The sequence below is a fragment of the Emydura macquarii genome, unplaced genomic scaffold (assembly GCF_026122565.2).
Source record: "Emydura macquarii macquarii isolate MOO-44397 ecotype Brisbane River unplaced genomic scaffold, CSIRO-AGI_Emac_v2 contig_968, whole genome shotgun sequence".
Classification (NCBI taxonomy): Eukaryota; Metazoa; Chordata; order Testudines; family Chelidae; genus Emydura; species Emydura macquarii.
The window spans coordinates 401,704-429,388 of NW_027131105.1; the positions used below are offsets into that span (position 1 = coordinate 401,704).

The 27,685-nt window shown below is 40.0% G+C and overlaps 1 protein-coding gene and 1 long non-coding RNA gene across 5 annotated transcripts in view; one reads left to right on the plus strand and one right to left on the minus strand.

Moving 5' to 3' along the window:
- The first annotated feature begins 6,427 nt into the window (after positions 1 to 6,427).
- LOC137150078 (uncharacterized) lies at positions 6,428 to 13,036 on the plus strand. 2 transcript variants are annotated; one of them, XR_010918902.1, is made up of 5 exons: positions 6,428 to 6,606; positions 8,940 to 9,069; positions 9,605 to 10,129; positions 11,750 to 11,841; positions 12,349 to 13,036. It is a non-coding gene; the product is annotated as an uncharacterized lncRNA (long non-coding RNA). The 2 variants fall into 2 exon arrangements; XR_010918903.1 differs by having other exon boundaries at positions 9,605 to 9,682.
- Positions 13,037 to 19,901: 6,865 nt separating this feature from the next.
- VGLL4 (vestigial like family member 4) overlaps positions 19,902 to 27,685 on the minus strand; it is a 133,084-nt gene continuing 125,300 nt past the window's right edge. For all 3 annotated transcript variants that reach the window (XM_067543749.1, XM_067543750.1, XM_067543748.1), the window contains 2 exons: positions 25,186 to 25,309; positions 19,902 to 22,652 (listed from right to left, as the gene is read on the minus strand). In XM_067543749.1, coding sequence (XP_067399850.1) covers positions 22,384 to 22,652; positions 25,186 to 25,309 — 393 coding nt within the window. In that variant the 3' untranslated portion in view covers positions 19,902 to 22,383. The remainder of the gene's footprint in view (positions 22,653 to 25,185; positions 25,310 to 27,685) is intronic.

Consider the following 27,685-nt stretch of genomic DNA (forward strand, 5'->3'; position numbering starts at 1 on the left):
GTGCTACGTAAAGATTAATAGGAAGAGTGAAATCCAATCTCGTTGTCACGGACCAGGTTAGTAATGTTTCCTTCCGCCTTTCCCCACCCCCTTTTCCTGGACTTAGTCTTGTGCAAACTGTCTTAATTAACTTTGATTCATGCATCCCTGCCAAGAGTAGACAGTGCTGCAGGAAGCTAATTGGTGCGCCTGAAGTGCAGGGCGGCTTCTCATTGCTTTAGTTTCCAAATCAAACCAGTATGGGCTGGATGTGGGTGTGGGGGAGCACATCGGGAACTGCTCCCAACTTCTGCCTAACGTAAGAACTGAGTGATTCCAAAGCAAGTTCACCCTTGGTGGAAATTGACTTTTGAATTGTATTTTAACAGCTTGCACACTGTTACCCAGTTACAACTTCACCTTTTTGAGCCCTTTTTTTCTCAGTGATTACTAGGTTGAAGCAGTGCCCATTCATTGGGGGTAAAATACGAATGAACACGAGAGGGGGAATGTTAATAAGCTACATTTATTTTCTAGCCACATCCCCACTCCCAAATACAGAGTGCAAATAAAGAGTAAAGACGCTTTTAAATAGGATTTGTTTGGTTTGTATCGCTTTTTTTAAAATTTGTACATATTTTTGTTTTAGTTCTCTGAAGTCTCCTTCTTATGCAGTAGTTCTGTAGGAGTTACCACTTCCTCAGGAATCTATGACTCAGAAAGTGTATAAATAAAATGACATCACTGGCAAGCTTTGTTTGGATTGCCCATTTCCTAAATGGGGATTCTGTTGTTCTAACTTAAATGCTTGCCATTAAATGCTTGCCAATCAGTTGTTGATTTTTTAAATAGTAAAGATATCCTTCCCAACACTGACTAATACATGTTCAGTGCAATTATCTTTTTGAATCCTTTAAATCACCTATTTTGACATTTGTTTAAAGCAATAGACACCGTACTTTAATTTAAACTATTCATGACTAAAATAATGGTAATGTACAAGATATTATCAGGCTATTGTTGTAACCTAGTGTTCCTAATATACTGCCAATATACAAGGGGGGAAAGAACAGAGCGTGTGAGCATAATTTCTTCCATTGTTGTTCTAACAAACAATGAAAAGAAAAGAAATGGTTACTTCTGAAACCACTTATTTTTACCGTGGAAAAGAGACAGCAGCTCTCTCTGGCGGGTAAGTGTCATCTAGTAGGTAAATGCTTTCACTTTTTATGTCCTATGCTTCAGCTTCCCACTCAAATTATTGTAAATATTTCTGCCTCCCTGTTCCCACTGAACCTCAAACCACTGAAGAGTAAGAGTTAGACCCCAATTGTATTTTTCCTGAAAACGCTTTTCGTTAGAACTGCCTTTAAATGCACTATTGAAATAGATGGACCTAATATGTGTCCTACTTTTTTGCTGGGAGTCACAGATGCATCCAGGAACTTGAGCTGTTCTCCCTTGGAGTTCCTGTCCACTGCATTCTTCTGAGCTCAAGGCCAAATCTTCAGTTCTTAGGCAAAATGCCCAGTGACATCACTGCAGAATATAGCCATCCGACTATCAAGGGCAATTTGATGAACCTTGCTCATTGTGAAGAGTTAGGTTGTTTGTCCAGGTCATTTTATTCACTGCTTTCAGGAAAGAGAATGTTGCACTGGAGTAACATGCAGTGATCTTTTTGTAGAGTAGTGTTTCTTTGTTTAAATAGCAGAAAAAACGCAATTCCAGGAATAGATGGACTTTAGCTAGAGCCTGTATCTACATCCTCCAACTAGCCGCTGATTGTCAGTTCTCACCAACTTGGAAGAGCCAGACTGGTTAGTGCTTAATGGGACACCTCCAAAGAAAGTGCAGGCACTCCGGGAAGTGATGTTAGTGATCGCAGTGACTGGTGGTCTTTCTTCTTAGTGCATCAATACTTTACCAAACCCTGGCACAGTATTAGGAAGAACTGTACTGTCACAGCAGTTATCTTTCAGATGAGAGACAAAACCGAGGTCTGATCCACCAACACCTTCTGTAATGGAAGAGGGATTTTTCAACCCTGGGGTCTGGCTAAGTTCATTTTGGGTAATTTCATTCTGTCTACCTAAGTTCCAGCTGCAGTTTCTTGCTGTCAGTCAGACTGTCATGTAGGGTTGCTGTTTTGTTAATAGAAAAAAACTTAGCAAGCAAACTCAGACTGCTGCATTCTACCCCAGAGATGACTGTTTTTTTCAGTGATTGTTGAAGCAATAATTGTATATTGTCATTTGTACTGTGCTTTGCTATCCTTTGAGGTGATAAGTGCTAGATAAATTTAATAATCTGATTAGAGTTTGGTCACACATATACGAAACAGTGCTAAATATTTTCCAAATAAGAGTTTGGTTGTTGAGGTTGCTGTCATACAGCCACGTTCATGTCTAATCATACATTTCCTTAAATCCCCATCTATCTGCTTTCCAGCCATTTATTGCAGGGCAGTGCTCACTGGAAATATCTTCCAATTCCATCCTTGGATAAGCACCCTAAACAGTTCACTGGGAAGGAAGGAAGATGTGGCTTGACATGGACAAGGTGGTTTTATTGTGTATTAATGTGAGCAGAGGTTGCTCTTACATGTTAGGCTTCTGAACCTTAGCAACATTTGTGATTTTATGTACAGTAGTAATTCATCTTGTGGAATGAATGAGCTACATGAATTTTGCAGCATGAAATCTGCCGGGCAGCAACCACTATATGGAATCCAGTCAAAATATTATTGCTGACACAGTGATGTACACCATGCATAGCTAGTGCTCTAAAAAATGCTGGCAGTAAAGTATTCTAATTTCTTAGGGGCTGCACTCTGCTGAGTGGGAATTCAGTTGCATCAACCAGCTCAGATCCAGCTTGACAGGCTTAAAATAGGCTTCTTGGAAATTGCTTGTTCATGTTTGTCGGGGTGAGAAGGGGAACAAGTCAAATGACACTCGTGATAAAAGTATGTTGTGTACAAATAGTTTGTCTATGTTGTTGTTGCTGTTTGCACTGTTACCAACAAGCGATAGTATCTGTTACTTTACGTAGCTGCCTCATAGAATGGTAGCAGCTGAAAATCATGAGTAGAATCTAATGGGGATTATTGTCAAGCACCTGGATGCCTAAAAATGAATTGAAAATGGATATGAAAATATATATTTGCTTGAGATGCTGAAAATGAATGTGATGTAAATGTCACCTGTATCTTGCATGCCTGAAATCAGCAGGAGGCAATCTGTCTGCCCAATATGACATACAGTGCTGTACATTGTTTTTAAGCATGACCTAATAAGATTTAATCATGATATTGTTGTTCAGTGTTTGAAAAATCCTGAATGATTATGGCTTTAGAAAATTTCTCAGTCAAGCTATTGTACACTGGTTTTAACAGTTTTGAGATAATATGAATTGTTCATTTCTGTGACTTCTAAAGATACATTTGTATTCAAAGTAACTTTTTCATCTCCAAAAGCAGCGACAGAGTTGGGGAGCCAGCATGGCTTAGTGGATAGGACACTGGACTGTGAGTCAAGAGACTCTGCCTCCTGTTCCTGACTCTGCCATGGACCTGTTGAGCCAGTCACTTCACATCACTGTTTTTGCACCCATCCTTTCTCTGTCTTGGGTTTTTAACCTGTTAGTTCTTTGGGGCAGATACTGTCTGTCACTGTTTTTATACAGTGCCTAGCACAACGGGGTCCCAATCTTTGTTGGGGCATCTACTGTAATATAAATAATAATAGTATAAATATTTCTCATCTCTAACACAAGTCTATTAATGCCTTTTAAGGAACTCATTTTGGCCAAGATTTTCCAAAATGACTAATGATATTAGCTGCCTCAATTTGTGAATGCCTAACTTGAAACACCGTACAGGGTCTTGATTTTCAGAAAGTGCTGCTGAGAACCCACCTAATGAAAACCAGCCTTCTTAAAAGGTGTCTCAAGTTGGGCACCCAAAATCACTAGCCACTTTTGGATATCCTTGGCTTTCTATTTTATAGCTCAAAAAGGAGCATGAACTCAGATTTTAAGACAATCTTACCATTCAGTATGTATTTTTAAAATTGAAGTATATGTTTAAAAGAAGATTGAATAAATTAATCTACTGTTAACTTTTAATACTGATTCCTGGTTTGTGTTGCCGTTTTTATTCCTGAAAGTGTTCTATTCTCTGGATGATGCTCTTTCCGGAGTGATCAGGGAACTGTAAGTAATTGAAGCTCTGAGGAGCTGCAAAAGAATTTTTGCTAGCCCTGGGTGTGTAAAAGTGCTAGAATGTAGACTTATCATTTTGCTCATCCAAGTTATTTCCTGCCATGGTCATCTTTAAATCATTGAGTATGCTGAATCTCTTAAATAATTAGGCCAAACTCATCTCTAGTGTAAGTTGCTTCAACTCCCATTAAAATCTTTGGGATAAATTAATTGAAGGTGTAAATGTAACGGTAACTTGCCTCAATTTGGCATTCATGTGAAGAATGAATGTATTTTCCATTGCAATGGGGTAGAAAAGGTTTAGTGGGAAAGATAACTAACAGGAGTTTATAAAATCAGTCAATCCTCCTCTCTGACACGTTACTCCTACTCTGACTTCTGCGCCTTTTGCTGCTTCTGCATACACCTTACACTCATTTCCCATAGCCAGTGAATGCCAAAATGCCAAAATTACACCACTTCAACACATATATATTTTGATCCACTGATATCCCATGTGTAACTTGCTGTGCCATTTAAAATTACCAGTGACTTTGGACCACTGGCCAAATCCATTCATCTCCATTGAATTCAACTAACTTAAGCCAAGGATGAATTTGGCCTATGTTGTTTGAACCATGGTTTCCCTAAATCATGTTGATTAACTGGGGTGAGGGAGTTTGCTGGAAAACTGTGTTTTTCAAATCAAAGAAATGCCCTTTTAGCTACTTTGGTTTGTGTTAGAGTTTTGAGACATGGTGCTCAGGAAAAAAGGAACAGTCAAAGAAACCCTGTCTACAAAGTCAGGGAAAGTATTAGAACCTTGACAGCAACAACCTTGTGAGCCTGACTCTTGTTAGCACAGTTCACACAAACATAAGTAGATGGTGTCTGCTCACAGACACGATCTGGATTTCACTGTAAATCTGACAAAGAGAAGACAACTGGACCCAAGTCAGAGGTTTGACTCTCGGTGAAATGCTAGACCCATTAGCCAGGACTTCACTTTCAGTGTGTGTAACCAAGCTTTGAATTTTCACCACCAGAGTAATTCAAAATGGACTTTGAGAAAATCTTGGTATGGGGCCTCTCCTTAGTGTTCTTGTCCCTTCAGGTGAAAGAACTGGGTCCCTTCACTGGAGAAAGATGGCATGTTGACTTTGACAGTGATTAAGCAGAAGGAATAAATAGCAAGAACAAAGCCTGTGGCTAGAGGATGCGGGGAAGGGTTAGGCTGGTGTCTTCAACATATTTCAGTGTTCTCTTTCCTCGTGATTGATCCAGAAGCCAGTACTTCCCCAACCACTTATAAACATGCCTCCAAAACACCTGCATCAAATATCTCTCTCCTCTGCTGCAAGTCAAAACATCAGTTCTTCTAACATACTTAAAATATAAATGAGCAACTTCATAAATTCCTGAAAGATACATTTGACTTGTGGTAACTATAAACAGTCTATCACCTAACACAGCACACAAGGATCTAGAACGTACATTCAGAAATTCACATTAATCATCCTCACTTAACAACCTTTTTCAGTCAGTTGAAGATTTTTTTATATAAATATATCATTCTACAGAGAGAGAATAATGGTCCTTGAATAATGATATGTTGAATGATTGCTAGATAACTAACTACAGATATGTAAATAAGGTGTGATCAGCTGAAATGTATTGGACTCCCATAGTGAAGTTTGTGGAATCTTGCAGATTTTATCAGCATTTTATAGCATAGCTGATGGCTAAATGTCCCCTGGTTAAACTATTGGAAAAAAGAAATATGGAAGAAATCAATCTTCATAAAAATATGCCTGAAAACAAAATGGCCACTTGTTTGCCAGAGTATCAAGGGAACTTCTTCAAATGATGGTCCCTATTGTATTCCACTGAGGGTTATGCGCGTATGCCATGCAATTGATATCCTTCACTACCAGCAGGAGGCACCGTCTTCAATGTACCGACTGCGATTATTTCCCCGGGATCATTGGTATATCACCAACATGCTCAGCATCTCTGGAATAAGGTCCTTTTTATTTAGGTGTGTAAATATTGCCTTAGGTTCAGTGCATATGATTTACTCTAATCAGCTACTACTTTTCCAGAGGTATGCATCCTGAAAGACAAAACTCTTAATAAAACCTTCCTGAGCAACAGCATAATCTCCCTCACAACATATATCAAAAAAGTATCTCTACTCAGTCTTCCTACCCCACTAACACTTCTTCTTTCTTCCCTCTTCTAGCAGAAGACAGGAGATATAACAAAGGAGCAGAGTGGAAAGGAAAAAGAAAAGACCAAAACCAAAAAAAGCAGCAAAGAAGAAAGAGCCAGGAGAAAGATGAGCTGGAGAAAGTCAAGAAGGATAGCAGTCACGAGAATCATTAACGTCTGTCTTTTCCACAGACACCAGGGACAATGGACCAGGTAAGCCCCAATTTGGGGGATTCCTCAGCAGATGTGTTACTAGAGACTTTGGGCAGGTTAGGCCCCATTTATTTTCTTCTGAGACTTTTGCTTTCAAGACTTTTTCCACTGACATGATTCTTCACTTTTCCCCCCTCACTGCATGGTTGCTGGCAAATCTCAGCACATCTACGACCCCGCTATGCCAAGTTCCTCTGGGGCCTACTTAAACTTCCTCATCTGAGTTCTCCCCACAGGTTGCTCAAACCCTGAGCTTTTAAAGGTCTCTGAGGCCCAGTTGGAGCAATCTCTGTGCCCTGCCTTCCAGTCTTGGATCTCCCTGGGCAGTCAGCTCTCTGCTTCTGCCTGTCCCTCACAGCAGCAAAGCACCACTCCACACTGCCCAACCCTCACATCAAACATTCTAGAGCTGGAAGGAAACATTGGTGATTTGTATCCGGAGAGGAATTAAACCTCCTGCCTATGAGTATTGACTGGGATTCTCACACAGACAATACTCCTGCAGTACCAGAGCTCCTTATTCCCAGGACCTGACTGCCTTGGAGCTTCAGGTTGTAAGCTTGCAGTCTACTGAGAAGATTTTACAGGGGGCACTTCCTCACTCCAAAGACCAGGCAACTTTGTCTTCCATTGTGCGTTTCCTAACTTCAGTGTGGGACCTGATGAACCACCATTTAATTCCCACTTTATGTATCTTTAGTAATTCACAACCTGGAAGAAGGTCTCAATGTATATGAAGTAGATGATAGACCACTGGCTTCATTTTCAGCTGTTGTTCAAATACTGTTATGTTTTTCCTCCTAATTCTTGCATAAACTATTATTTGATGCATGTTACATTTTCCACAGAAGCCAAGGATTAAGACAGATGAAATGTAGTTGTGAACACCTTTAACCTTATCTAACACTAGCTTGTCCCCTTATTTTGAATTCCTGACCTAAACCCCTCTGTATCTGAGTGTTTTTGATGTCCCTGAAATGTTTTAGATTTCAGTTGTTTCGTAATCAAATTCCATATTTACATTTTCAAATCCCATTATTGTAACTGCAGGTTATTTGTTTTTCCAGGACTGTACTGCTACCCATTTACCATTAGTTTTGCCAGCTCTTACAGTTTTACCACCAATGTTGTGATATTTGATCTTTTTCTTAAAGCCCCAGCTCCTAGAGTCATGTTGTTATGTGAAAATCTCAGCTTTCATCTTTTAAAACGTACATATCTGGCCCTGTGGTTGTGGAGAAAAGCTTGAAAACATGAACTCTAATAGTTAAAAAATCAGATGTCAAAACTAAAACAACCCTGAATTCAATATTTTTTAAATCTCAGAATTTTAAAGATGATCTCATCATTTTGGGGCCTAACTCATGATTTTAGAATGTTCAGGATTGAGAAGACTGCAGGATATACTTCCAAACGTATGCAAAAGCATTTGCAAACTGATCATTGATATATCGCAAATTACAAGTACAATGATGGCACAGGTTAATTATATAGTTACTATGAGTCACCACGTACATGTAGATGATGTTTGTTAATGTTCACAGAAGCTACTACATTACCTTCTGACATTTATGCAAATAATTTGTCACCAAGATACACAGGCAGTAGGTTAGAGTGCTCAGCTGTTAGAATGTTGTGCCTAGATATTGATCCATTTTCCACCCCTTCATACTGTGCAGAAACAAAGAATAGACTGAGGTGTATGCAAGTAATACAGGAACAGCGTTGCTTTTTCCTCAATAATATAAAGACAGGAAATCAATTTGTGAATGGGTGTGTAACAGTGCAAAGAAGTCCTGAAGCAGGGCTAATGTGGTGGGATTTTCTAGCAGCAGGATCACATATTTGGCTGTTGTTATGCATCATTTCCTTTCTATACCAGCGTTAGATTTTAAATTCCAGGTAGCTAATCTGATTGATTGATTTTTGATTAATTGATCATTTTATTTCTGTTGAGCTCTGGAAATTGACATTCTGACCATTGACTGCTGAGCTATTAATAGTTGAAAGGAGAAACTTAGTTTATGATTCAAAAGGTCAGTTCAAAGAACTGTTGAAATACTGCATGTGAAAACTATGGCCAGCTTTGATAGGAAAGTGGTTGTTTGCAAAGCAGGTCAGGAAAATCTTTTAAACTTGTATTTTTTGGACACGGTTTGTAATAGAACTCCTGAACTGCTGTTGGTTAATGATTGGAGTACTGATTAGTACAGCTGTTTATAAGTTCCTTATTAACTATGGGTCAGTTTCTGCTCTCGTTCTCATTGGCCAGTGCAATAACCGCACATACTAGACCTGAGGAGGATAATGAAATTGTTGCATTGGCATTGCAGGAAGAAGAGCCTGCCAGTGCTGATCACCACCCTTGAGGGCTGTATGAAGATGCTTCCAGTGCTCTCCCACCTCCATGGCTGGCTCACCATCAGGCCTACATAGGGGATGAAGAGGAGGGAAAGCTCTATTGTAGGCTCCTTTTCACTGGTCCTCTGCCTTCTAGGTGATACAGGGGAGGAAGGATTGAATTGATTTGGTGTGAGGCATATTCAGTTGTATTGATGATATGGGGATGAAACTGATTTTTCTGATGAGGGAAGAGCTGATTGATTTGATTTGCTTGGAGAGTGTGGGATATTTAATGAGAGGATGGGAGTTAACTGCAGGAAGGCAAAGTTTTTCCAGTGTGTGAATATCCCTCTTGCCTTAGTTAACTTCTCCTCCCTTAATGATGTGTTTAGTGGATGTGGGTGGGCCCATTATTGGCTGGGACCTTAAGCATTCCCTCAGGCATTTCTCATGCTTGCTCCGAATATCGGTAGGACCAGAGCTGCCTACAGGGTGCAGACATCAGAAAACAGGGTAGGGCAATGGGAGAACCCTACCACCCTGTTATATTTCCCTGTATTTCCAAGGGGAAAGTGTTTGTGTGTTGGATTAACCTATAAGGTTGCACAAGTGTAAATGAAGGCACTATTTAACCAGGAAAAATTTTTTCTTACAGGAAACTTTGCATCATCCTGGAAGGACACAGTTTGACTCTCAGGTTCCAGGCTGAATTTGTAAGCCTGGAAGGGACAAAGTATGATTTTTTAATTATAAACTCAGCCACTTTAACCATGGAAGTCTCTCAGATGCAAGAACCCCACCACATTGTTTCTCAGAGAACTTCAGAATTTCTTGACACCTGAGTGGCTGACCTGAAAACCTTTAATGCAGCATTCAATGGGTCATTTTTGCATGTAATTTTAAAGCATATTTCTGACTGTGACACCCCCCCCTTACCGCCTCCTGTGAGCAGAAAGGAAACTAAGGGGGAAACTGACCTAGAGAGTGAACACCCCTCAGAGGCTGGACTAGCAAAGCACTTTGGAGACACATTATTACATCTAGTCTGTGACTTGAGGACTTTGACTTTATCATTGTTAGCAAAGCATTTCACTCTCCCTGTTAACCAACATTTCTAGTTAGATTAGCTTTTTCTTTAGATTTTCACAAGATCTAGTTCATTTCTTCTCCGGAGCCAAAGGTGCGTATATACTATAAGTACATACAGAACAACAGCTTTGTTCAAGTTCATCTGAAGACATTATTGTTTTGCTTTAAAATAAATAAGATTATTGGTTTCAGTTACCTATCTGCTAAAACAGTCCCACTGGTTAAGAAGTGGCTTCCCTTAGCTTACTTCAAGGGAGATATGAAAGCCACTGGGGAGCTGAGACTTTTGAAAATACTTGATGAAGTTACAAGTTATTACAAACAACAAACAAAGACATTCACAGCACAGGGAGTTACTTGGCTTTGGCATTCTTTGCATATCCCTGTATAACTGATGACGGTATGTATGTGGGGTTTTTTTTTAAGTTTTACAAAAATAGTGGTCCCTACCAACTGGCTAAGATTGTTAATTCCTCAACCAAATTTCCCTTTTCAATTAAGCTTGTTTTCAAATGTAAATGATGCAAAGAAAAGACAAATAGCAAAATTGCAATAACTTAGAAAGGAATGAGTCAATTGGGATCAGTGTTGAAAAATGGAGCTTTTTCACCTCTGGGCTGCCTATTTGAATCTGGCTCTGGATCAGCAGTAATTGAAAGTTTCCAGTTAGGGTATGTCTACCCTGCAGTCAGGAGATGTAATTACAGCACATGTAGACATACCCAGGCTAGCTTTGATCTAGTTACCTTGAGTAACAATAATAGTGAAGCAATGTTGGCATGGGTGATGGCTGCTCAGGTACGGACCCAGGGTCCTGGGCAGGCAGGGCTAGCTAGATCCAAGCTAGCTTGGGTATGTCTGCAATGTGAGGTGTGTCTGCTGGATGGTGTAACGCAGCTGGAAGGTGCAGTTCCCATGCAGGTAGATGTTACTCAAACTAGCGTGCAAAAAATAGCTGTGTGACTATGGTGAGCTAGCCAGCCAAGTACAACCCTGTCTGAAATCCTAGGGCACTTGGGTGGCTAGCCCAAGGCACCATCCCTGCTGCTGCAGCCACATGGCAAATTGTAGTGCACTAGCTCACTCAGAACTAGTGTGTGTACATCTGCCAAGCTGGGAATTACACCTCCCAGCTGCAGTGTGCTCATAGCTGCAGTCGAAACTTAAGTGACTAGCTGGTCCGTTTCTCAGTCCAGATCATAAAATCATCACAATTGAAACTAGTTTGGCATCTTCTGGGCATCTCAGCAAAGAGGGAAAGGGTTAAGTGAGCATGGAAGCAAAACTAACCTTTCACTCCTAAATGGGATCCCTCCATGAGAGGGTTAGGGAAAGTTGGCAGATCAGGGAAGTGTTCTGTTGAGGGAAGATGACTGGCTGTCATTTTTTTATCTTTCAAGTTAAGGGCACAGTTGAGGTTGGTAAGGACCCACATTTAAGCTTTTCTTAGATATCTTTCTAATCTTTTTGTGTGCTTTATTTTCAAAACAAATGCTTCAATGCTCATATCTGTCTTTAAAAAAATAAAATTAAATACAGGGCAGTATCCATAAGCAATCTTACAGTACCAGCCTGTGAATATGCATGATGTATAAAACTAATGTTGGGTTAAGTTAATGGAATTCAGCTTCCAAGGGGTCTTATAAATAAAACAATTTTTTGGCAATAGCGTCAGGTCTGTGACAGTGTTCCCTTCCATTTGGTGCCATAGGTTAATGATTGTACGATTTCTGAAGACATGAATTATTTGGAATTTCCAGCAGTCCAACCTCAATCAGAGCTTGAGGGAATGTCACCTGTAAGGTAAATTTTGCTCATCATGATTTCAATTTCAGGCTGTACTTGATTCATTAATTTATAGACAAGCATGTAGGATTGTATACTGATTCAGCACAGAACAGATTTTTTTTTCAGCTGTAGAAAGTTTTCTTATTAACTAATTGTTAAATGTAGTTCTCAAGAAACTGTAATTGCACTACTTATTCTTCAAGAAACTGGATTCAGGGCAGTTGAGTTATATATCATTTATACAGCTTGGATTTAATGTCACAGCAATACATGTGGATAACAAATACATTACTTCAGTAGTTCAAGACTTCCAAGGTTTGACCCTCATTATTGAGCATGAAAAGGCAATGTTGGCTCCATCGTGAGTTGCAACACACACACAATCAGAAGTATGCTGCTTGCATCATATTTGCCAAAAACACAGTTTTCAAGATAAGCAGATTTTCAACTATTGAATACAGCAGATGTGTGTCTTATTCCACTTCATGTTGACAGATGCCTTTGTATCTATCTTTGTGTTAGAGAGAAGACAGATGTCCTGCTTGGCACTCATGAAAGCTGCTTCATAACAAAATAAAATGTAAAATCAGAGTGAATAATCTAACAATGAACAGTGTAACTAGTCATCCTATAAGCAAGAAAAGCTGAAATGGTTTTATGTCAATCTTATGAATTGTGTTCTTACTGGAACTGAGTAACTGCTTTGTCATAACTTAAAAGTAGTCTATTGAAAGAGAAATTCTATTTTCCCACCTCTGTTGAGCTATAAATTCATGTAAATCAGAATGTTCATTTATGATTAATCCCACGCCAGCTGTGGCTAACAGAGACACATGTCAGTTGGATATAAATACTCCTCTGAAGTGATACAGTAATTAGAAAACTATAAAAGACCATAAATTAAAGTATTGTTCTGTGATGAATTGGCCTCCTAATTCTACTACATAGAGGAATGTAGAGTTTCATATTTGATGAATCCTGGGGAGACTTTTGTAGGCTATCTTCAATATAATGTTTTGTATTATGAAGCATGCACTGGGGTGTATTGGGAATAATCTTAAAAAACAAATACAACAATCTCTATACTCCCCTTTACAGGGCAAAGGGTTCTAAGATGAAAAAGTCTGTTTGTGTATATTGCGGCTCCATGTATTTTTTTGGGAAAACGGATTTTTCATAGGGTATGCTCCCCTCCAAGCCCCGCCCATTTTAAGGATGAAATCTACACAGGAGTGTAAATGGTAGTCTGACTGCAGCATTCATTCCCTTTCATGGATGATACCATAGGAAGTAAGTGGCTAGGCAGCAGTAATGCATAAAAGGATCTTGGGGTTATAGTGCAGTACACATTGAATATGAGTCAGCAATTTGGTGCTGTTGCGGAAAAGTCCAGTGTCATTCTGGGATGTATTAAGAGAAGTTTCATAAGTAATTGTCCCACTCTGCTTGACTTTCGAGAGGCGTCAGCTGAAGTACTGTGTACAACTCTGGGCATCCCACCTCAAGAAAGATATGGATAAGCTAGAGTCCAGAGGAGAGTAACAAAAATAATAAAAGGTTTAGAAGACCTGACCTCTGAGGAAAGATTGAAAGAACTGAACATAATCTAGAGAAGAGAAGGCTGAGGGAAGACATAATAGCCTTCAAATACGTGAAGGGCTGTTATAAAGATGATGGTGATCAATTGTTTTCCATGTCCACCCAGGGTAATCAGCTTAGGCCTGGTTTACACTGCTGCCAGTGGTCAGTGGGAGAGATGCAAGCTACATAATGTAACTTGAGTATCTCCCATCGATTTATGTATGTTGCCTTACCACAGCGTCTCCACTGTGCTGTGTTGATGGGAGAAGCCCTCCCATCAATGCAGCCTTACTCCTTTTGGGTGGGCAGGTGGATTAATGACGTTGACCAGAGAGTCTCCACAGCCTGCTCAATCAATCCTACTGCATCAGTGGCTGCAGCCCCAGCAGTGTAGACATACCCTTAGTTTGCAGCAAGGGTGCTGCAGGTTGTATAGTAGAACTCTGTTTAAGGCTAATTAAGCACTGGAACAGGTTACCAAGGGAGGTTGTGGAGTCCCTGTCTCTGGAGTTTGTAAAGAACAGGTTAGACAAATACCTGGGAGAGAGGATCTAGGTTTACTTCATCTGCTTAGTAGGGGAGTGGACTAAATGACCTCTTGCAAGTGCCTTCCAGCCCTACATTTCCATGCCTACCCAATAAGAACCACGTCTGCTTTTTTTTTTTTTTTTTTTTTTAAATAGTTACATTAATATTTACTCATTGGGAAGTTATGCTGAGAGTCTGAAGGTAAAACTAAGTACTTTTGAGCAGGTCTGGGAAAAGGGGTAGTACCATGCACATGGTAATGAGAGAGCTTCCTTCCCCTAACGGAAGAGAATGAAATGCTGAGAGGGCCTGATTCTCATTTACATGAAGGTCCCTTTACAGCACCTTGGCAGCGAGACTTGCAACCATCGCTAGGCCCCTTTCTTCTGGCAGGGCAGTGTAAAGGGGCCTTTGTGTCACTAAGCACAGGACTCAGAGTATATTAATTTTGCAAGTGTAATGGTCAAATGTAGTCACTGGAATTGGGCAAGAAAACTTAAATGCACATCAATATATTTGTAACCAGAAAAATCAAACCTAATGTAGGAAAAAATCACTGAGAACACCTCTGTTCTAATCAGTTAACCTGTCCTAAAACAGGAAAAGATGGTCATTGACTCAGAAACAAAGATGACATTCAATGGAGTATACTGAATGTGTTATAACAAAGAGAGGCAGAGAGTTGTGGTACGCCTACATTGCAGCCTTGGGTGTGAATGGCAGTTCATGTAGATGTGTTAACTGCACTGCAGCTTACTCACCAAAAACAGAAGTGAGGATGCCATGGCACAGGCTGCAGAAACCCACCTGACCCTCCTGGGTACTTACTCATTTGTGCAGGCAGCTCTGAAGCCCATACCATCCTCACTTCTATTCCTAGCAAGTTAGCTAGGGTACAGCTCCACCAGCTGACATTCAGGGCCATAGCTACAGTGTAGACATACCCTTAATGATTCATGTTGAAGCTCTGAACTGACAGCCCTATGGCTTCTGAGGCAGATCGTCAGCTGGTGTAAATTGCCATAGCACCATCGGAGTCAATGATGTATACCAGCTGAGGATCTGTTGTCTGAGTTGGAGTAAGGAAGGGTGGTTTACTTGTAAGTAAAGTTTTCCTTTTGCATATGCTTTCTCACTAAGTTTTGGCTACTACACTTTTTGCAGTGATTGTTCTAGCAGTGTTTACGATGGGCTTATTCTTACTTTGGGATTCTCTTTATTTTCTTTCCTGTTCTGAGAGAAATTTTATTGGAAATACCTGGCAATGATTGTAGAATATTATGTATCTCAGACAGTGAGAGAACCTGAAATTAGACAGCTGGAGTGGTGCTAGGTCAAGGATGAATGGGCAGCTCTGATTATTCTGCAGGAGGTTAATGGTGTGCTGGCCTTTGGGAAGAAGGGTACTGTTGAGACACGGGATGGGTGCCAATGTAGTGTAACACCTGCATGAGCTGTAGTTTCACAGAGGAGTTGTGTGTGCATCCAATGACCCTGAGATATGGAACAGTGGAATCCATACTTACCCACTGATTCCTTGGCCTCTTTGAGGCCTGAAGGTAGTACTTCCTATTCTCCCCTTCTCCACAGCTATAAGTCTCCCCCTTCCCGCACAGAGAGAATACCTATCCCTGAAACATGGTGAAACTTGCTCTTCTCCCCTGCAAACCCATGGCCCCTTGGGTATTTGTCATGAAAAGCCCAATGGAACTGCGAGGGAGCTATTATTTAGTTGTTCATAAATGCAAAAAACCCTTTAAAAAAAAAAAACCCTCACAAACCCCCAGCCAAAGACCCTTGCTCCTTTAGATGCAGGCAAACACATTTAAGGGGAGAGAAACCATTTAAACTTTGAGTAAGGGATGATTAAAACTCCTATTACTTTGACCTTGTTAAATAGGTTTAATCTCTGATGTGAGACTTCAAGGATGGAGTGTGTGTGAACAGCATAAATGACTAGTCATCTCTAGCATGATTTTGTCCTCTTGGGAGGCATGATTAAGCGATTACTTCAGAAAAACCCCTAAACTACATATGACATGCTGTTAGTTAAATATGTATTTGGATCTCTGGACCGTTAGGCCATCTCCCTAAGGGGAAGAAAGAATACTAAGTGAAACCAAGGGCCCCAGTTTTGGAAAGGCAGTTTCCTGTACTGCTGGAGGATGCAGATTAGATCCTTATTGAGGAATGGCAAGATCTGAAAGCAAAAACAGTGACAAGAATAACTGGGCCAGCTCTGGTGAGCACAAGTCTTACAAAAACCCATTTAAAGTCCCATTTACATGTCTTGTCATGAAAATGCTAGGTAGGCAGCATTCTGCATTAATATGGTATTTGGATACTGAGGGACGTCACCAGTCACACAGCTGTTGTGGATTTTAATTCAAAATATGGTCACCCTTTTATGATCTATGCAGTTACTGCACAATGTGTAAATTAAAGTTATTACTTTACTATCACAGGGATGAGTCAGGTGCTGGGTTAAAGAAATCTTCAGGGAATTCTAGTCCCTTCATCTAAGAACATGGATACTTCCTAATGGAAAAATTCCTGGTATCCAGACTAGAACAGAACCTGGTCTGTATCTAAACTGCCCCGCTGTACAGACTATAGGGTGTGAATAGCAGGGCACACCAAAGTGCTGTGTTGAAGCTTTGCCATGTAGATGCTACGGGTGCAAATTAAAAGGATCCTAGTTCCCATTAATTTAGTCCTCTTTGAAGAGGAGTAAATTGATGCAAACCCTGTAGTTCGTGCTTGCAGCATCTATGAAAGGGAGTTACAGTGCAGCACTTTCATGTGCACTGCTATTCACACCCCTATAGTCCAAACTGCGGGGCTGTGTAGACAAGCCCTGAGTTCTTACTTCAACTACCATTGCTGCTGTTATTGCATGTATTTGGCTACAGCTTTATATGGAACATTGAGACATGCCAAATACATCCTGCCTTGCTGGATAGGTCAGATAATCATTCAGCGGTGACAGTGTGTACAAGTTTGGCAGATGAGGTGTAATTAAACTTAAAAGTTCCACCCAAGATGGAGGAAATTCACATTTGTCCTGGTGCTATTGTTTCAATCTGTTGCTATCCTTTTGAGTCTGCTTTTTGACAGAGAAGTTTGTATTTAAAGGTTGCTTTTGCAAACTGAGGAGGTAAGAGATGTTTAAAGCTTGGATTCCAGAGGATCCAGTGAAACATTCAGAAAGACCTGAACTGGATAGATAGCTGCATCTTCGTCATTCCCAATGTGTGGATTTTAAAACTAAAATTCTGGTTTGAAACTACTTTAACAGAAGGAGATGCTGGTTCGTACTGGGTTTCCTTAGGATTCACCAGAGTAGCAACTTGAAGATGTGTTTTTTAAAAAAAAGCAGTAGTTCAATTAAAGAGAAAAATGCTCTTCAAAGCCATGCTGTCATCGCCAAAAAGTGATACAAGTAATAGACAAGGAGATGTCATGGTTTCATTGTTGGTTTTTAGTAACATACAGATATTGTTGCACACGGGCTTTTTGTTCATTCTTGACTAGGCAAGGACAAATCCCCTTGAGTAATATGACTTTAGGTATATCTATATTGCAAGCATAGTCTACCCCTGAAGCTCGAATAGACATATATAAGCTAGCTTTAACTTAGCTCCAGTAGAACCTCAGACTTACGAACACTTCGGGAATGGAGGTTGTTCGTAACTCTGAACAAAACGTTATGGTGGTTCTTTCAAAAGTTTACACCTGAACATTGATTTAATATAGCTTTGAAACATTACCATGCAGAAGAAAAATGCTGCTTTCCCTTATTTTTAGTGGTTTCACTGTACTGTACTGGCTTTCTTTTCTCTGCTGCTACGTGGTTGCATACTTCTAGTTCCAAATGAGGAGTGTGGTTGACTAATCAGTTTGTAACTAACTCTGGTGTTCATAACTCTGGGGTTCTATTGTATCTTGGGTCCTGAAGCAATGACACTGTTTCTGTGCGGGCTGTACAAATCCCCCAAAACCTCAGGTAGTCAGTCAGCTGGCTACCCTGGGCAACAGCATGAGTTGCTGGCTAGAATTGCCAATTCTGAAGTACAAAAAAACCCAGGACATCCAGGATGAGCCTGAGCCCATAAAACTGAACAGCTGGCAGCGTCTAGTGAGCACCAGTACAAATTTCCCAGAACAGGTTGCAGCCAGTGTTGCCACAGATTCACAACTGTTGAACCTGAGCTAGCTAAATTAAAGCTTGAGCTGCACTATCCCCCTGTGACTGAAGTCTAGATATACCCTTTGTTGACTGCTGCTGTGGTTCCCTACTGCACATTAATGTCGTTCTGAATGACAGTATTGTACTAACAAATACCAGGGATCTTCTGTGCACCAGCAAGGTCCATATCAACTAGTTAGTGTGCATCATACTAGTGTGCACCGGAATTTTTATACCCCTTTGGTGTTGCCTGTTGTAGCTGGCTCCTCTTCCAAAGGGGACTTATTCTGTGTATTTAGGCTTTTTTCCATGGGAAGTTAGAGCGATGGATGTTTTAAACTAATCAATCTTGGTGTGTTCTCCTTATCCTCCTACACCCAGAAATAGTCATTTAAACCAAAGGCAGTATTTAATAAAAATGTGCACTTAGTATTTTTGCAGAAGTTTAGATGCTTCAAACACAATTTACAGACATCTTACAACACTGTATAACATCACTCCTATTGAACTTTAAGGCAACAAGCTCTCAGTGAAATAACTGTGCTGTTTTGTTCTTCTTGGGCAGTATCTTTTTTCACAGTCACACTTCCACTACAGACTAAGCTGAAGTTTCTTTAAATTCTCTGAAGAACATTATAGAATGCTCCTGAACATCAGGTACCAGCACATGTGTTTTTAGGGATATCTGCTTGCACTCAAATTATTTTCCACTAAAATATCCTTCAATCAGAGCTGATTTTTAACTATGTTTTTTTAAACTGTACTGAACACGTAGTATCCTTTCTATACTTGCAGGTAAACAGTGTTCATCCCTGATTACGATACAGCTGCTGTCCATAGGGGGTGAGTTTTACAGTTTAGATAAGCTCCAAGAATGTGAGGGATAGGACAAAGTGGAAAAGAGAGAAGAAATGAGTTTCTCTTCACTGCCTAAATAGGAGAGGTATATGAATGACCCATTCTCTCTTACAAAACAGTAACTGCTTAGTGGCTATCTGTTAAGCTGCATTAAACATGAACAGCTGCCTTCTAGTGCCCTATGGAAATGCTATGCAGAGGTCTCTCAATGACTTGATCAATGGGAATTGTGCCAAAAATGTTTCAATAGCCTCCCTGGTTGTACTGCAGGCCTAACCTCCACTCACAAGTTAGGTCAGCAAGGCTGTGAAAAATTCACCCCTGCTGGACACTGTAGCTATGCTGCCCTAACACCCGGTATAGACATAGCGAGGTTGATGGAAGAATGCTTCTGGTGACCTAACTACACATGGATGCGGAGTTCCTCCAGCAAGAGAGAAGCTCCCTTGCATGGCTGTAGGATGCCTCTATGGGTTAGAGGGACAGAGATGCACTTCTGCCCCCTTAAGGTACACAGTGCCCTAGAGATGTGCTCTCAAAACTGTTGGTATTTTCAAGCACTGCTGCAGCAACAAGCCTTTGTGTAGTCTGCCAAGCAGTGGTCACCTCAGCCATAACTGTGAAATGTGTTAGCAAGCTGTCTACAACCAGTTCTCCTTGCAGGAGGGGGGAAAAAACATCCAATACCATCTGTCCTGGCCCCTCTCAAAAGCCATCATTGACTATATGGTCAACATGATATGTATGCTGAATAGAAAAACGGAGGGTGGGAGGGTCAGTGGTCTCTGTCTGTCTCCAACTAGCAGGGAAAGGTCCCAGTTTGATGCAGTGCTCCCTTACTCCAACCCTGCCAAAGGGAAGACGGTCATTTTCAATACATCCTTTCTTACCAAATTACAACCAAGAAGATGCAAACACCTGTGATTTAAGAGCACTTTATTGTTCTTTAAGGCTACTTTTTAAAGTACAAAAAAAAGATGGCCTGCCAAACCTTTTTTTTTCCCCAGGTGAAACAAGGCCACAAAAGAATGGTATATTACAGATTTACAAACACGGAGAGAATCTTTCAGTCTAAACTGTAGCAGATAACATGGCTCTGTGAAGAAACTTCACTATGCAATATTATGGTGAGTTTACTTTCCCTCCACTCCCCCCCATACCCTTTGGCTTGCATGACATAATTGTGTTTAATATATTTGTTTTAACTGGACATATCACATTAAATCTTTATTGCCCCACATCCATTTACCTATCTCAGATAAGTAAATGTGACCTTGTAAAACAGCTATTACTGAAAATATTAGCTTTAAAAACATTTGTTTACAAAGAAATGTAGAAGGAGTCACATTTTCCGTAGAGTCCATCTACACTATTAGTATTTTACTGTGATAATGCTCAGTAGCCTGTAGCAATAACAAACTAGTGGCTATTAATGCTAATGCAGTGTTCTCATAGAATAACTGTGTTCCTGCACTTTTTAACTGTATTACAGACAAATCTACAACAAAAAAAGATCAACTTTTTTCTCCAAACAAAAAAAATGAATGATTACAATCAAGGAAAGGGAAAAATTAAATAGCTACATATCATTAACAAATTAATTGTTCCTCAAAAAATACCTACAAATTTCTCTGTACATTCTTTACGCACAGCGTAACGATGGTCTTAAAGTTACCTATATAAAAAAGTGTTCTTTTAACAATTTTCCTACAGAGAGTAGGGTACTGAATGCCAAAGCAAGTAAGCGTTGACTACCCAGTAAGATGGTAGTGAAATGTGTGAAACTGGGGGCTGGTTTGTGTGGTTTTTGTTTTAAAAAAAAATTGAGCAGCCACCCTCTCAACATCTAAGAGCAAGCCAATCTTCTGATCTTTTCTCAAATTAAAACAGCTTACAGAAAATTAAAAGCCCCAATGGACCCAATACTGTAACAGTCCATAATACATCACATGTAGTTCATCTTCCAACTAATCATAACTTTCTACCTTGAACCAGTCTCTTCAGGTAACCCAGTATATAAAAAAAGCACTACTGTAACTGTACTGGGATGATGGAATGTATGGGGGGTAGGAGAATAGTTACATTTAACAAAAAGATGAGAAGCTCTTTATTAGAAGCTCTTTATTATTAACACAGCTGTGTTTTTATGCCTGCCTCTATTACCTAATTTCTAGTTAGTAGCTATTAATATAGCAAATGATAATAAATGCAGTAATACCTGTATAAAGTTTTCTACTGGAGGAATGTATGCTGCATTGCCATAGATTTATGAATAAGCTTAAAAATTAAAGATCATATTTCACAAACTGTAACAATCTGTTGTCCATCCAAGATAGCAGTTTCTGTAGCTAGTTAAAGTTGGATTACACAGACTTCTAGTGTTAGGAAGCAAATTCATGTTAAGCAGACAGTACTGCAAACATAAATGGTTATTCACTCATGCGCAAAAGCTATAGCATCCTGTACCACGCATCATATATTTCTAAACTGCTTCATTTATGAGGGCTGTCCTCTCTTGCTGGCTGCTACTAAAAGTGAGTATCAAATACAAATATCAGAGTACAACTGTACCAGCAGTAAGTATATCTAGGACTGTTATTGACAAACAAACTAATTCTGAAGAAAAGCTAATAAGTATTATGTTTCTCACTGTCTATCCATTAATAGATACCAGCTATTTTTCATAACATGCATCTTTAAGCACTATTGAACCCTCCAACCTTAGCTCTATTCTAACAAACTGCAGTGTTTAGAAAAAAATCAAATGCCCCGTGTGGTCTGTAAATTATGCAGTCCCATTGCAAGCACTAAGCACCTGAAATCTATAGAAAGACTAAAACCTGTATGAGACTTCCCCTTCCAAAGCGGTTTAAAAAAAAAAAAATCAAACTGATAGAAATGTCACTTCAACCCTTTTTTTCAGCAGTTTGCCTTCAGAATATTAGCATCGTGCATAAAGTTGTCATGCAACTTTAGTCCTCCTCCAATAGTGCAAATCACACATGACAGTTCTTTTCAAGTATATACATACAAAATTACTTCACCGAGGTGGGGGGGGAAGCAAACCAGGCAAATTGTAGTCTCAAGAAGCTAATAGAAGCAAAAAGAATTTGGGTCAACCAACGGTTTATGTAATGGCTTTTTTGTGAATTAGTGTGCATTTTTTTTAAGAGGGCAGCAGATGCTTGCATCAGAGGTTTCTTTGGTAACTGAGGCAGGAAAAAAAGGATGCTACGTCATAGATCTTTATCAAATAGTTCCTGCTATCATCTTTAAGGGCACCCTTGTACAATACCAAGCAAGTACACAAAAACATGTTGAAAACTAATCTCCCCATCCCCCAACACTATTCAAAGCTCAGTCAAACCATGCAAATTCACAAGTATGATGGTCTGCTCTCTTCATGAGACTACAGAGGGCGAGTGATTATGATTGACCATGTGGGAAGAAGGGGAAGATTGGCCCCGTCTTGAGGCAGACTCAGGACTACTGGACACTCCATCCTTTGCAGCTTTAATCTGAAGCCACGTATCCCCAAGTGCTTTGGCAAAGTGGTCATCAACTGATCCTGTGATGGACACAGAATTTGCCACTGGCTCAGGCTCCTTGTAATTCTTGCCAAGGCTTCTGCGGAAGTGCTCTTCCACCACTGGGTCACAGGCAGTGGTAGCTAGATGGAAAAGAAAGGCAAGACAAAAATATTTGAATATAGAATCCAACTACCAGATGGTGCTTCCAGATTCTTCTTTCCTACCATTTTGATACCAGCAGGAGCTTTTGCATCATTTTCTTGGAGGAGGACTTAAACATTTTCTCATCACCTGCACTGGCCAAAGTTTGGCTGAACACTTTTTATACAGCGATCCCCCTGCTGTCTGATAGTTTCCCTTAAGCTAGCAATATAATTTTGAATAGTTATATGTCCTGTTCTATAGAAAATACAAAAACAATCTTATTAAAAAAAAAGTGTTCACTTTCCTTTAGTTTCACTTAAACCCATTTTTTAAGGACCTGATCCAGTCAATTGAAGTCAGAGGTCTTTGGCTCAATCCCTAAATTACTTTTAGGTGAGCTGAAATGCCAAGAGCTGGGTTCAGTATTCCTGCCACCACCAGCATCTCAAATAAATCAGTGAACTGCAGACACTCTTTGCGGGTAAATAAAGGAGCAATCATTTTAAACTCTCTTGTCTTAAATATGTAGTTTTAAAGTTTATGCAAAGCCTGGTAATAAGCTTTTAAAAGTAGGTTAAAAATCTGTCAGCTCCCCATTCTACCCAACGGTTCCTTCTTGCTCCTGCAAAGTCTCCCTGTGTTCCTTTCAAACAAATGGGATGTCAAGCACAAATAATAAGCATTTAAATGAAAACACCCTCAGGAGTTAAGGAAAACATCGTCTGAAAATGATTAGAATCATTCCAAAACTTTTGTAAATGTGGCAGCTGCTCCAGTCTGAAAAAAATTTCTCAACTGATCCTGTCTTTATGTTAGGAGTCAGGAGGGGAGCATGCTGCAGATTTGTCTAGAGACTGTGGACCAGCAGGGAGAAGGAAGTTAGTATTATTACTCCTCTAAAGGTGCTTGCACTGGTACAGTTATTCCAATGCTCATCTGGGACTATCTATATAGGAAGAAGTACTTTCACGTTGGTATAACTGCAATCACAGTTGTACCACTGTAGCTATACCTAAGAAGTCACTTTTGAAAATAGGACCTAACTGCCTTTGAAAATGTTACCTATTAGGTTTGCTGCCTAGTAAACAGAGGCTACATTTATACTGACAGCAGCAAATTCGCCACCGCCATATTGATCAGGAAGTTGACTAAGTCCACCCCCTCAAGAAGTGTAGCGCTGCGTCGACAGGAACGCTGTTCCCGGCGGCTCAGCACAGTGAGAACAACGCGCAGAAGGGAAGCAGAGCAGTCAACGTGAGTTACGCAAACTACTCTATATAGTTTGCGTAACTCCCATCAACTGCCACCGAATCGCATGGTAATGTAAACCAGCCCAGAGTTAAGATGAGAACAGGGGAATAAAGGGCGCCATCCAGAGAGCAAGGTATTTACATTTCCTTTTTAACCATAAAGGAGGATGGGTGAAGTGGAACAAGCTCACACCACTGGCACAGAAAATGTGAAGTACTAATTGAACTGAAAGTAAAAACCTACACTGGGGAATGTTTAGAATTCCAAGCGAAGAAGGTAGCTTCATTTCGACATTTCTACACACAAAGAAAGCTTGACAGAGTACCTCCAGCATCATCACTTAGGAGTGAAACCTGCCTTCTGTAAATACAAAGGATAGTGACCACAGCAGAAACAAAACCATCCCACTGTGCAGTGAGAGGAGGGCTTGAGCAGTCTGTACTGCACAAAATGAGTGGAGGCACGGATGGCCCCCTAAGTGTGTATGCTGCTTTACAAACAGATCCCTGCCCTAGACAGCTTATAGGCATGGAAGGAGCTTTAGGATTTAATGCCCTTGTCCATTTGCTGCTTGTTGTTGTTTGACTGGAAAAACTAGTGGTTGTTTTTAAAACTTTGCCAAAAAGTGGCCCTACTCTGTTGTCTCTATTTGATAAATAACCATTTAGAAAAGGCACCTTCTTACTCAAGCACTGGCTTAAGACACAAAATAACTTCTTTAGTGGCTCTCTGTGCTTGCACAAGGGGCTGCCCGTCCAAATCCAATTGCAACACAGGGCCCTATATTTTTACTGCTTTTTATTCCCACTAGCTGTGCAGATCCAACACAGCTATGAGCAGGCCAGCTGGATTTTGTTCCATCTTGCACATCAACAGAACTGTTTACTAATTTGCAATCAGTTACATTTCTGCAACACCAATATGGAATAGAGAGAACCCCATTCGGCTCTCTGAGCCTAGGCAGAGTGTGCAGAGCTAATAGTTAGAAAAAAAATTTTTTTTCATTTTGATATAGAAATTAGTGACGCCACAAACATAGAACTCTACAATTTTGTGTTAGATTGGAGAAAATGATCACAATAAAAAGCCCTTCCCAACAGTTGACTATAACAGAAGGGCCACCTCATTCATATTGCTCTTAAGATACAAAAGCTCTAAACCCCTTCCATTTATTCAGTACAAATGATGGAGTTTTAAAAAAGGTCTGGGTAATTTGGCCATACATGAATGCTGAAACTCAAAGCCCACAAAGAAGAGAGAAGAGGAAGCATGACTTACTGCTAGATGGTCGTCTATAACTTGCTGGCATGGCTGAACCACAGCTACTGTGGGCGATGGGGCAGTGAGAGAGGTTACAGTTACGGTTGTTTGCAGAGGCACACGTGATTACAGATGGACGGTTCTGAGGGGGAAAAGAACATAACTTATCCAACAAGCTCACTAGAACAAACAATGCTAGCAGTTCATCACTTAATGCAAACATTAACTGAAATAAATCTTCTGTCAGTTGTGAGCAAATACATTTTATGAGGTAATAGATGAGCTAAAGTTATTTGGCTACAAGTAATCCCTAAAATACCTAATTCAATGAATATATTAAAACCCAAATAGTAGGTGATGCAGCAAATCCCGTTATGTACATGAGACTGCAATATTAGAACAAAACCTGAAGTGTTTGCTTTTAATGGAACTTGGAAACCATTTGTGATCCAAGGTCTAAATATCCCAATGATAAAAATATAAGATCTGCTGTAAACTTCCAGAATATCTTCCTTCTAAAGAACCTGAAGTACTTTGCAAACACTATTAATAGGTCAACCCTGGGAAATAGATACCAAGTCTCCCTTTTATACTTGAAGAAACTGAGGTAATATCATCAGCTAAATTACTCGCCCAGAGTCATGAATTCTCAGCTCCCCATATTGATATAAAGCATGAAGAGTAGAAAAGAAACGCCAAGCGATACTGGAGTCCTAAAAAAAGTGGAACAGAAATGGGCCAGAATGGTTCAGAAAAAGTCTCTCTTGCTCAAGAACCCACACCCCTTCTGCTGCTGCTACTTTGGCTTTCCAGCACTGCCGCATAAGCAACATCCTTGTTCCAGTCCCACAACACACACAACTCCCTAGTAACACCATTATAAAAACTTTGGACCCACACATTTCTGAGGTACTGTAGTCTTTTCAGTTTACCATTCAGGTAGGAAAGGAGAGGCAGGAATGGTCCTGGTTTCTCTAGGTGACTGCCTAAAGAGTGGAGTGATGGAAAACACAGATCCTTTAAAATACTTCTGCTTAAACCTTTTGATATATTTTATGATGAGTTCATCTTGCTATGCCCATATGTTTGCTATGAATATTGCATCGCTGTAGCACATGACAGAATAGCCCAGACCTGGCATGCCTAAATCATTGCAGTTGGCAAAGAATTTTCATTTCATGCCTCAATTTCAATCCACGGCAGTGAATCTACAGCCAGTATTACACCTATCCTCAACGCAAAGTCAGTGGAAGAGAGAAATACCAGGGAAGGGAATGGCTTTCATTAACTTAAGTTCAGTCTAGGCACATTGAACAGAGATTTCATTTCTCTGCAAGATTAAAGTTTCTCTTAGTCAAATGCCAGCTACGTAAAACAAAAGTAATAGGATTTTTTTCACTATTTGTCTAGACATAATGGGCTTCAATAGCCATTCGCATCCTACTACATAGTCAAATATACTTAAAGTAAACAAAGGGGGGAAATGCTCCAATTACTTGATTCCTTTGTGCTCAAGGCAGAGTGGACAAATTTCATTTTACTGCCATTTTACATGCTGCATAGGCGGCAGTAGTTGTTTCTTCTTTACCTACCTAAAATTATATTTCTCCAAAAAACTGTATTTTACAGATATACACACACCTGTATACATGGCTACTTGAGTTTATGAACGGATTTATGGGTGAATGAGTTTTCTTTCTGCATCTTTCTTTAGACTTCACAAGAATGCTTTGTGCTAGCATTGCCTATAACTACTGTGAATATATTAAAATGAGAACCACAGAGGATTTAGTAACAGTGACTACAATTGCTGAACTACCAATACATTGGCCAGAACTAATGCTTTTCTATATCAACATTAGAAACAAGCAGACAAGTAACATGAGCATGTATTACTACTGTATGAACTTGGTTATGGTATAATCAAGCTACAAACTCCTAGTGCTATTTTCCATACACATTTACTTTCTTGCACAATTTCTGTGCTAAAATCGTAGCAAGGGCTCTTCTCACCATCCCATTTCCTCAAGACACTAGATTGCAAGCAACTAAGCTCAAAATTTCAAAGATAACAAAACAAAGAACAATCTGGCCAGGGCACTAACGTACAGTCCAGTACAAACACTTCTCAAGAAACGACAGAGCATGTCAGTGCTGGCTGCCAGGCTGAGAAACGAGTGATATTATCAAAGAGCACCAGTGTCGTGAATGGAAGCCTGTCCCTTCCTTCTCTGTCATCACTGAACAAACTGTTAAGAGGCTAAAAAGAATGTTGTAAGTAGAAAAATAGCTGTAGGATCTGCACCCTGAGTTATGCAAGAGAGCAGCAATCCTAGGGACAATGAAGCCATTTCCACACACCAAGAATTTAAAATAGCCCTGGTTGGATGTATGCATAAGGACTCTAGGGAAAGAACTGTAGTGCTAAGCCTACAAAATGGAGAAGGGAAAATGAACTGGTGGAAAAAAACCACTGTACCCACCATAAGAAATGTGCTGTTCATCCAGCCAAAAGATT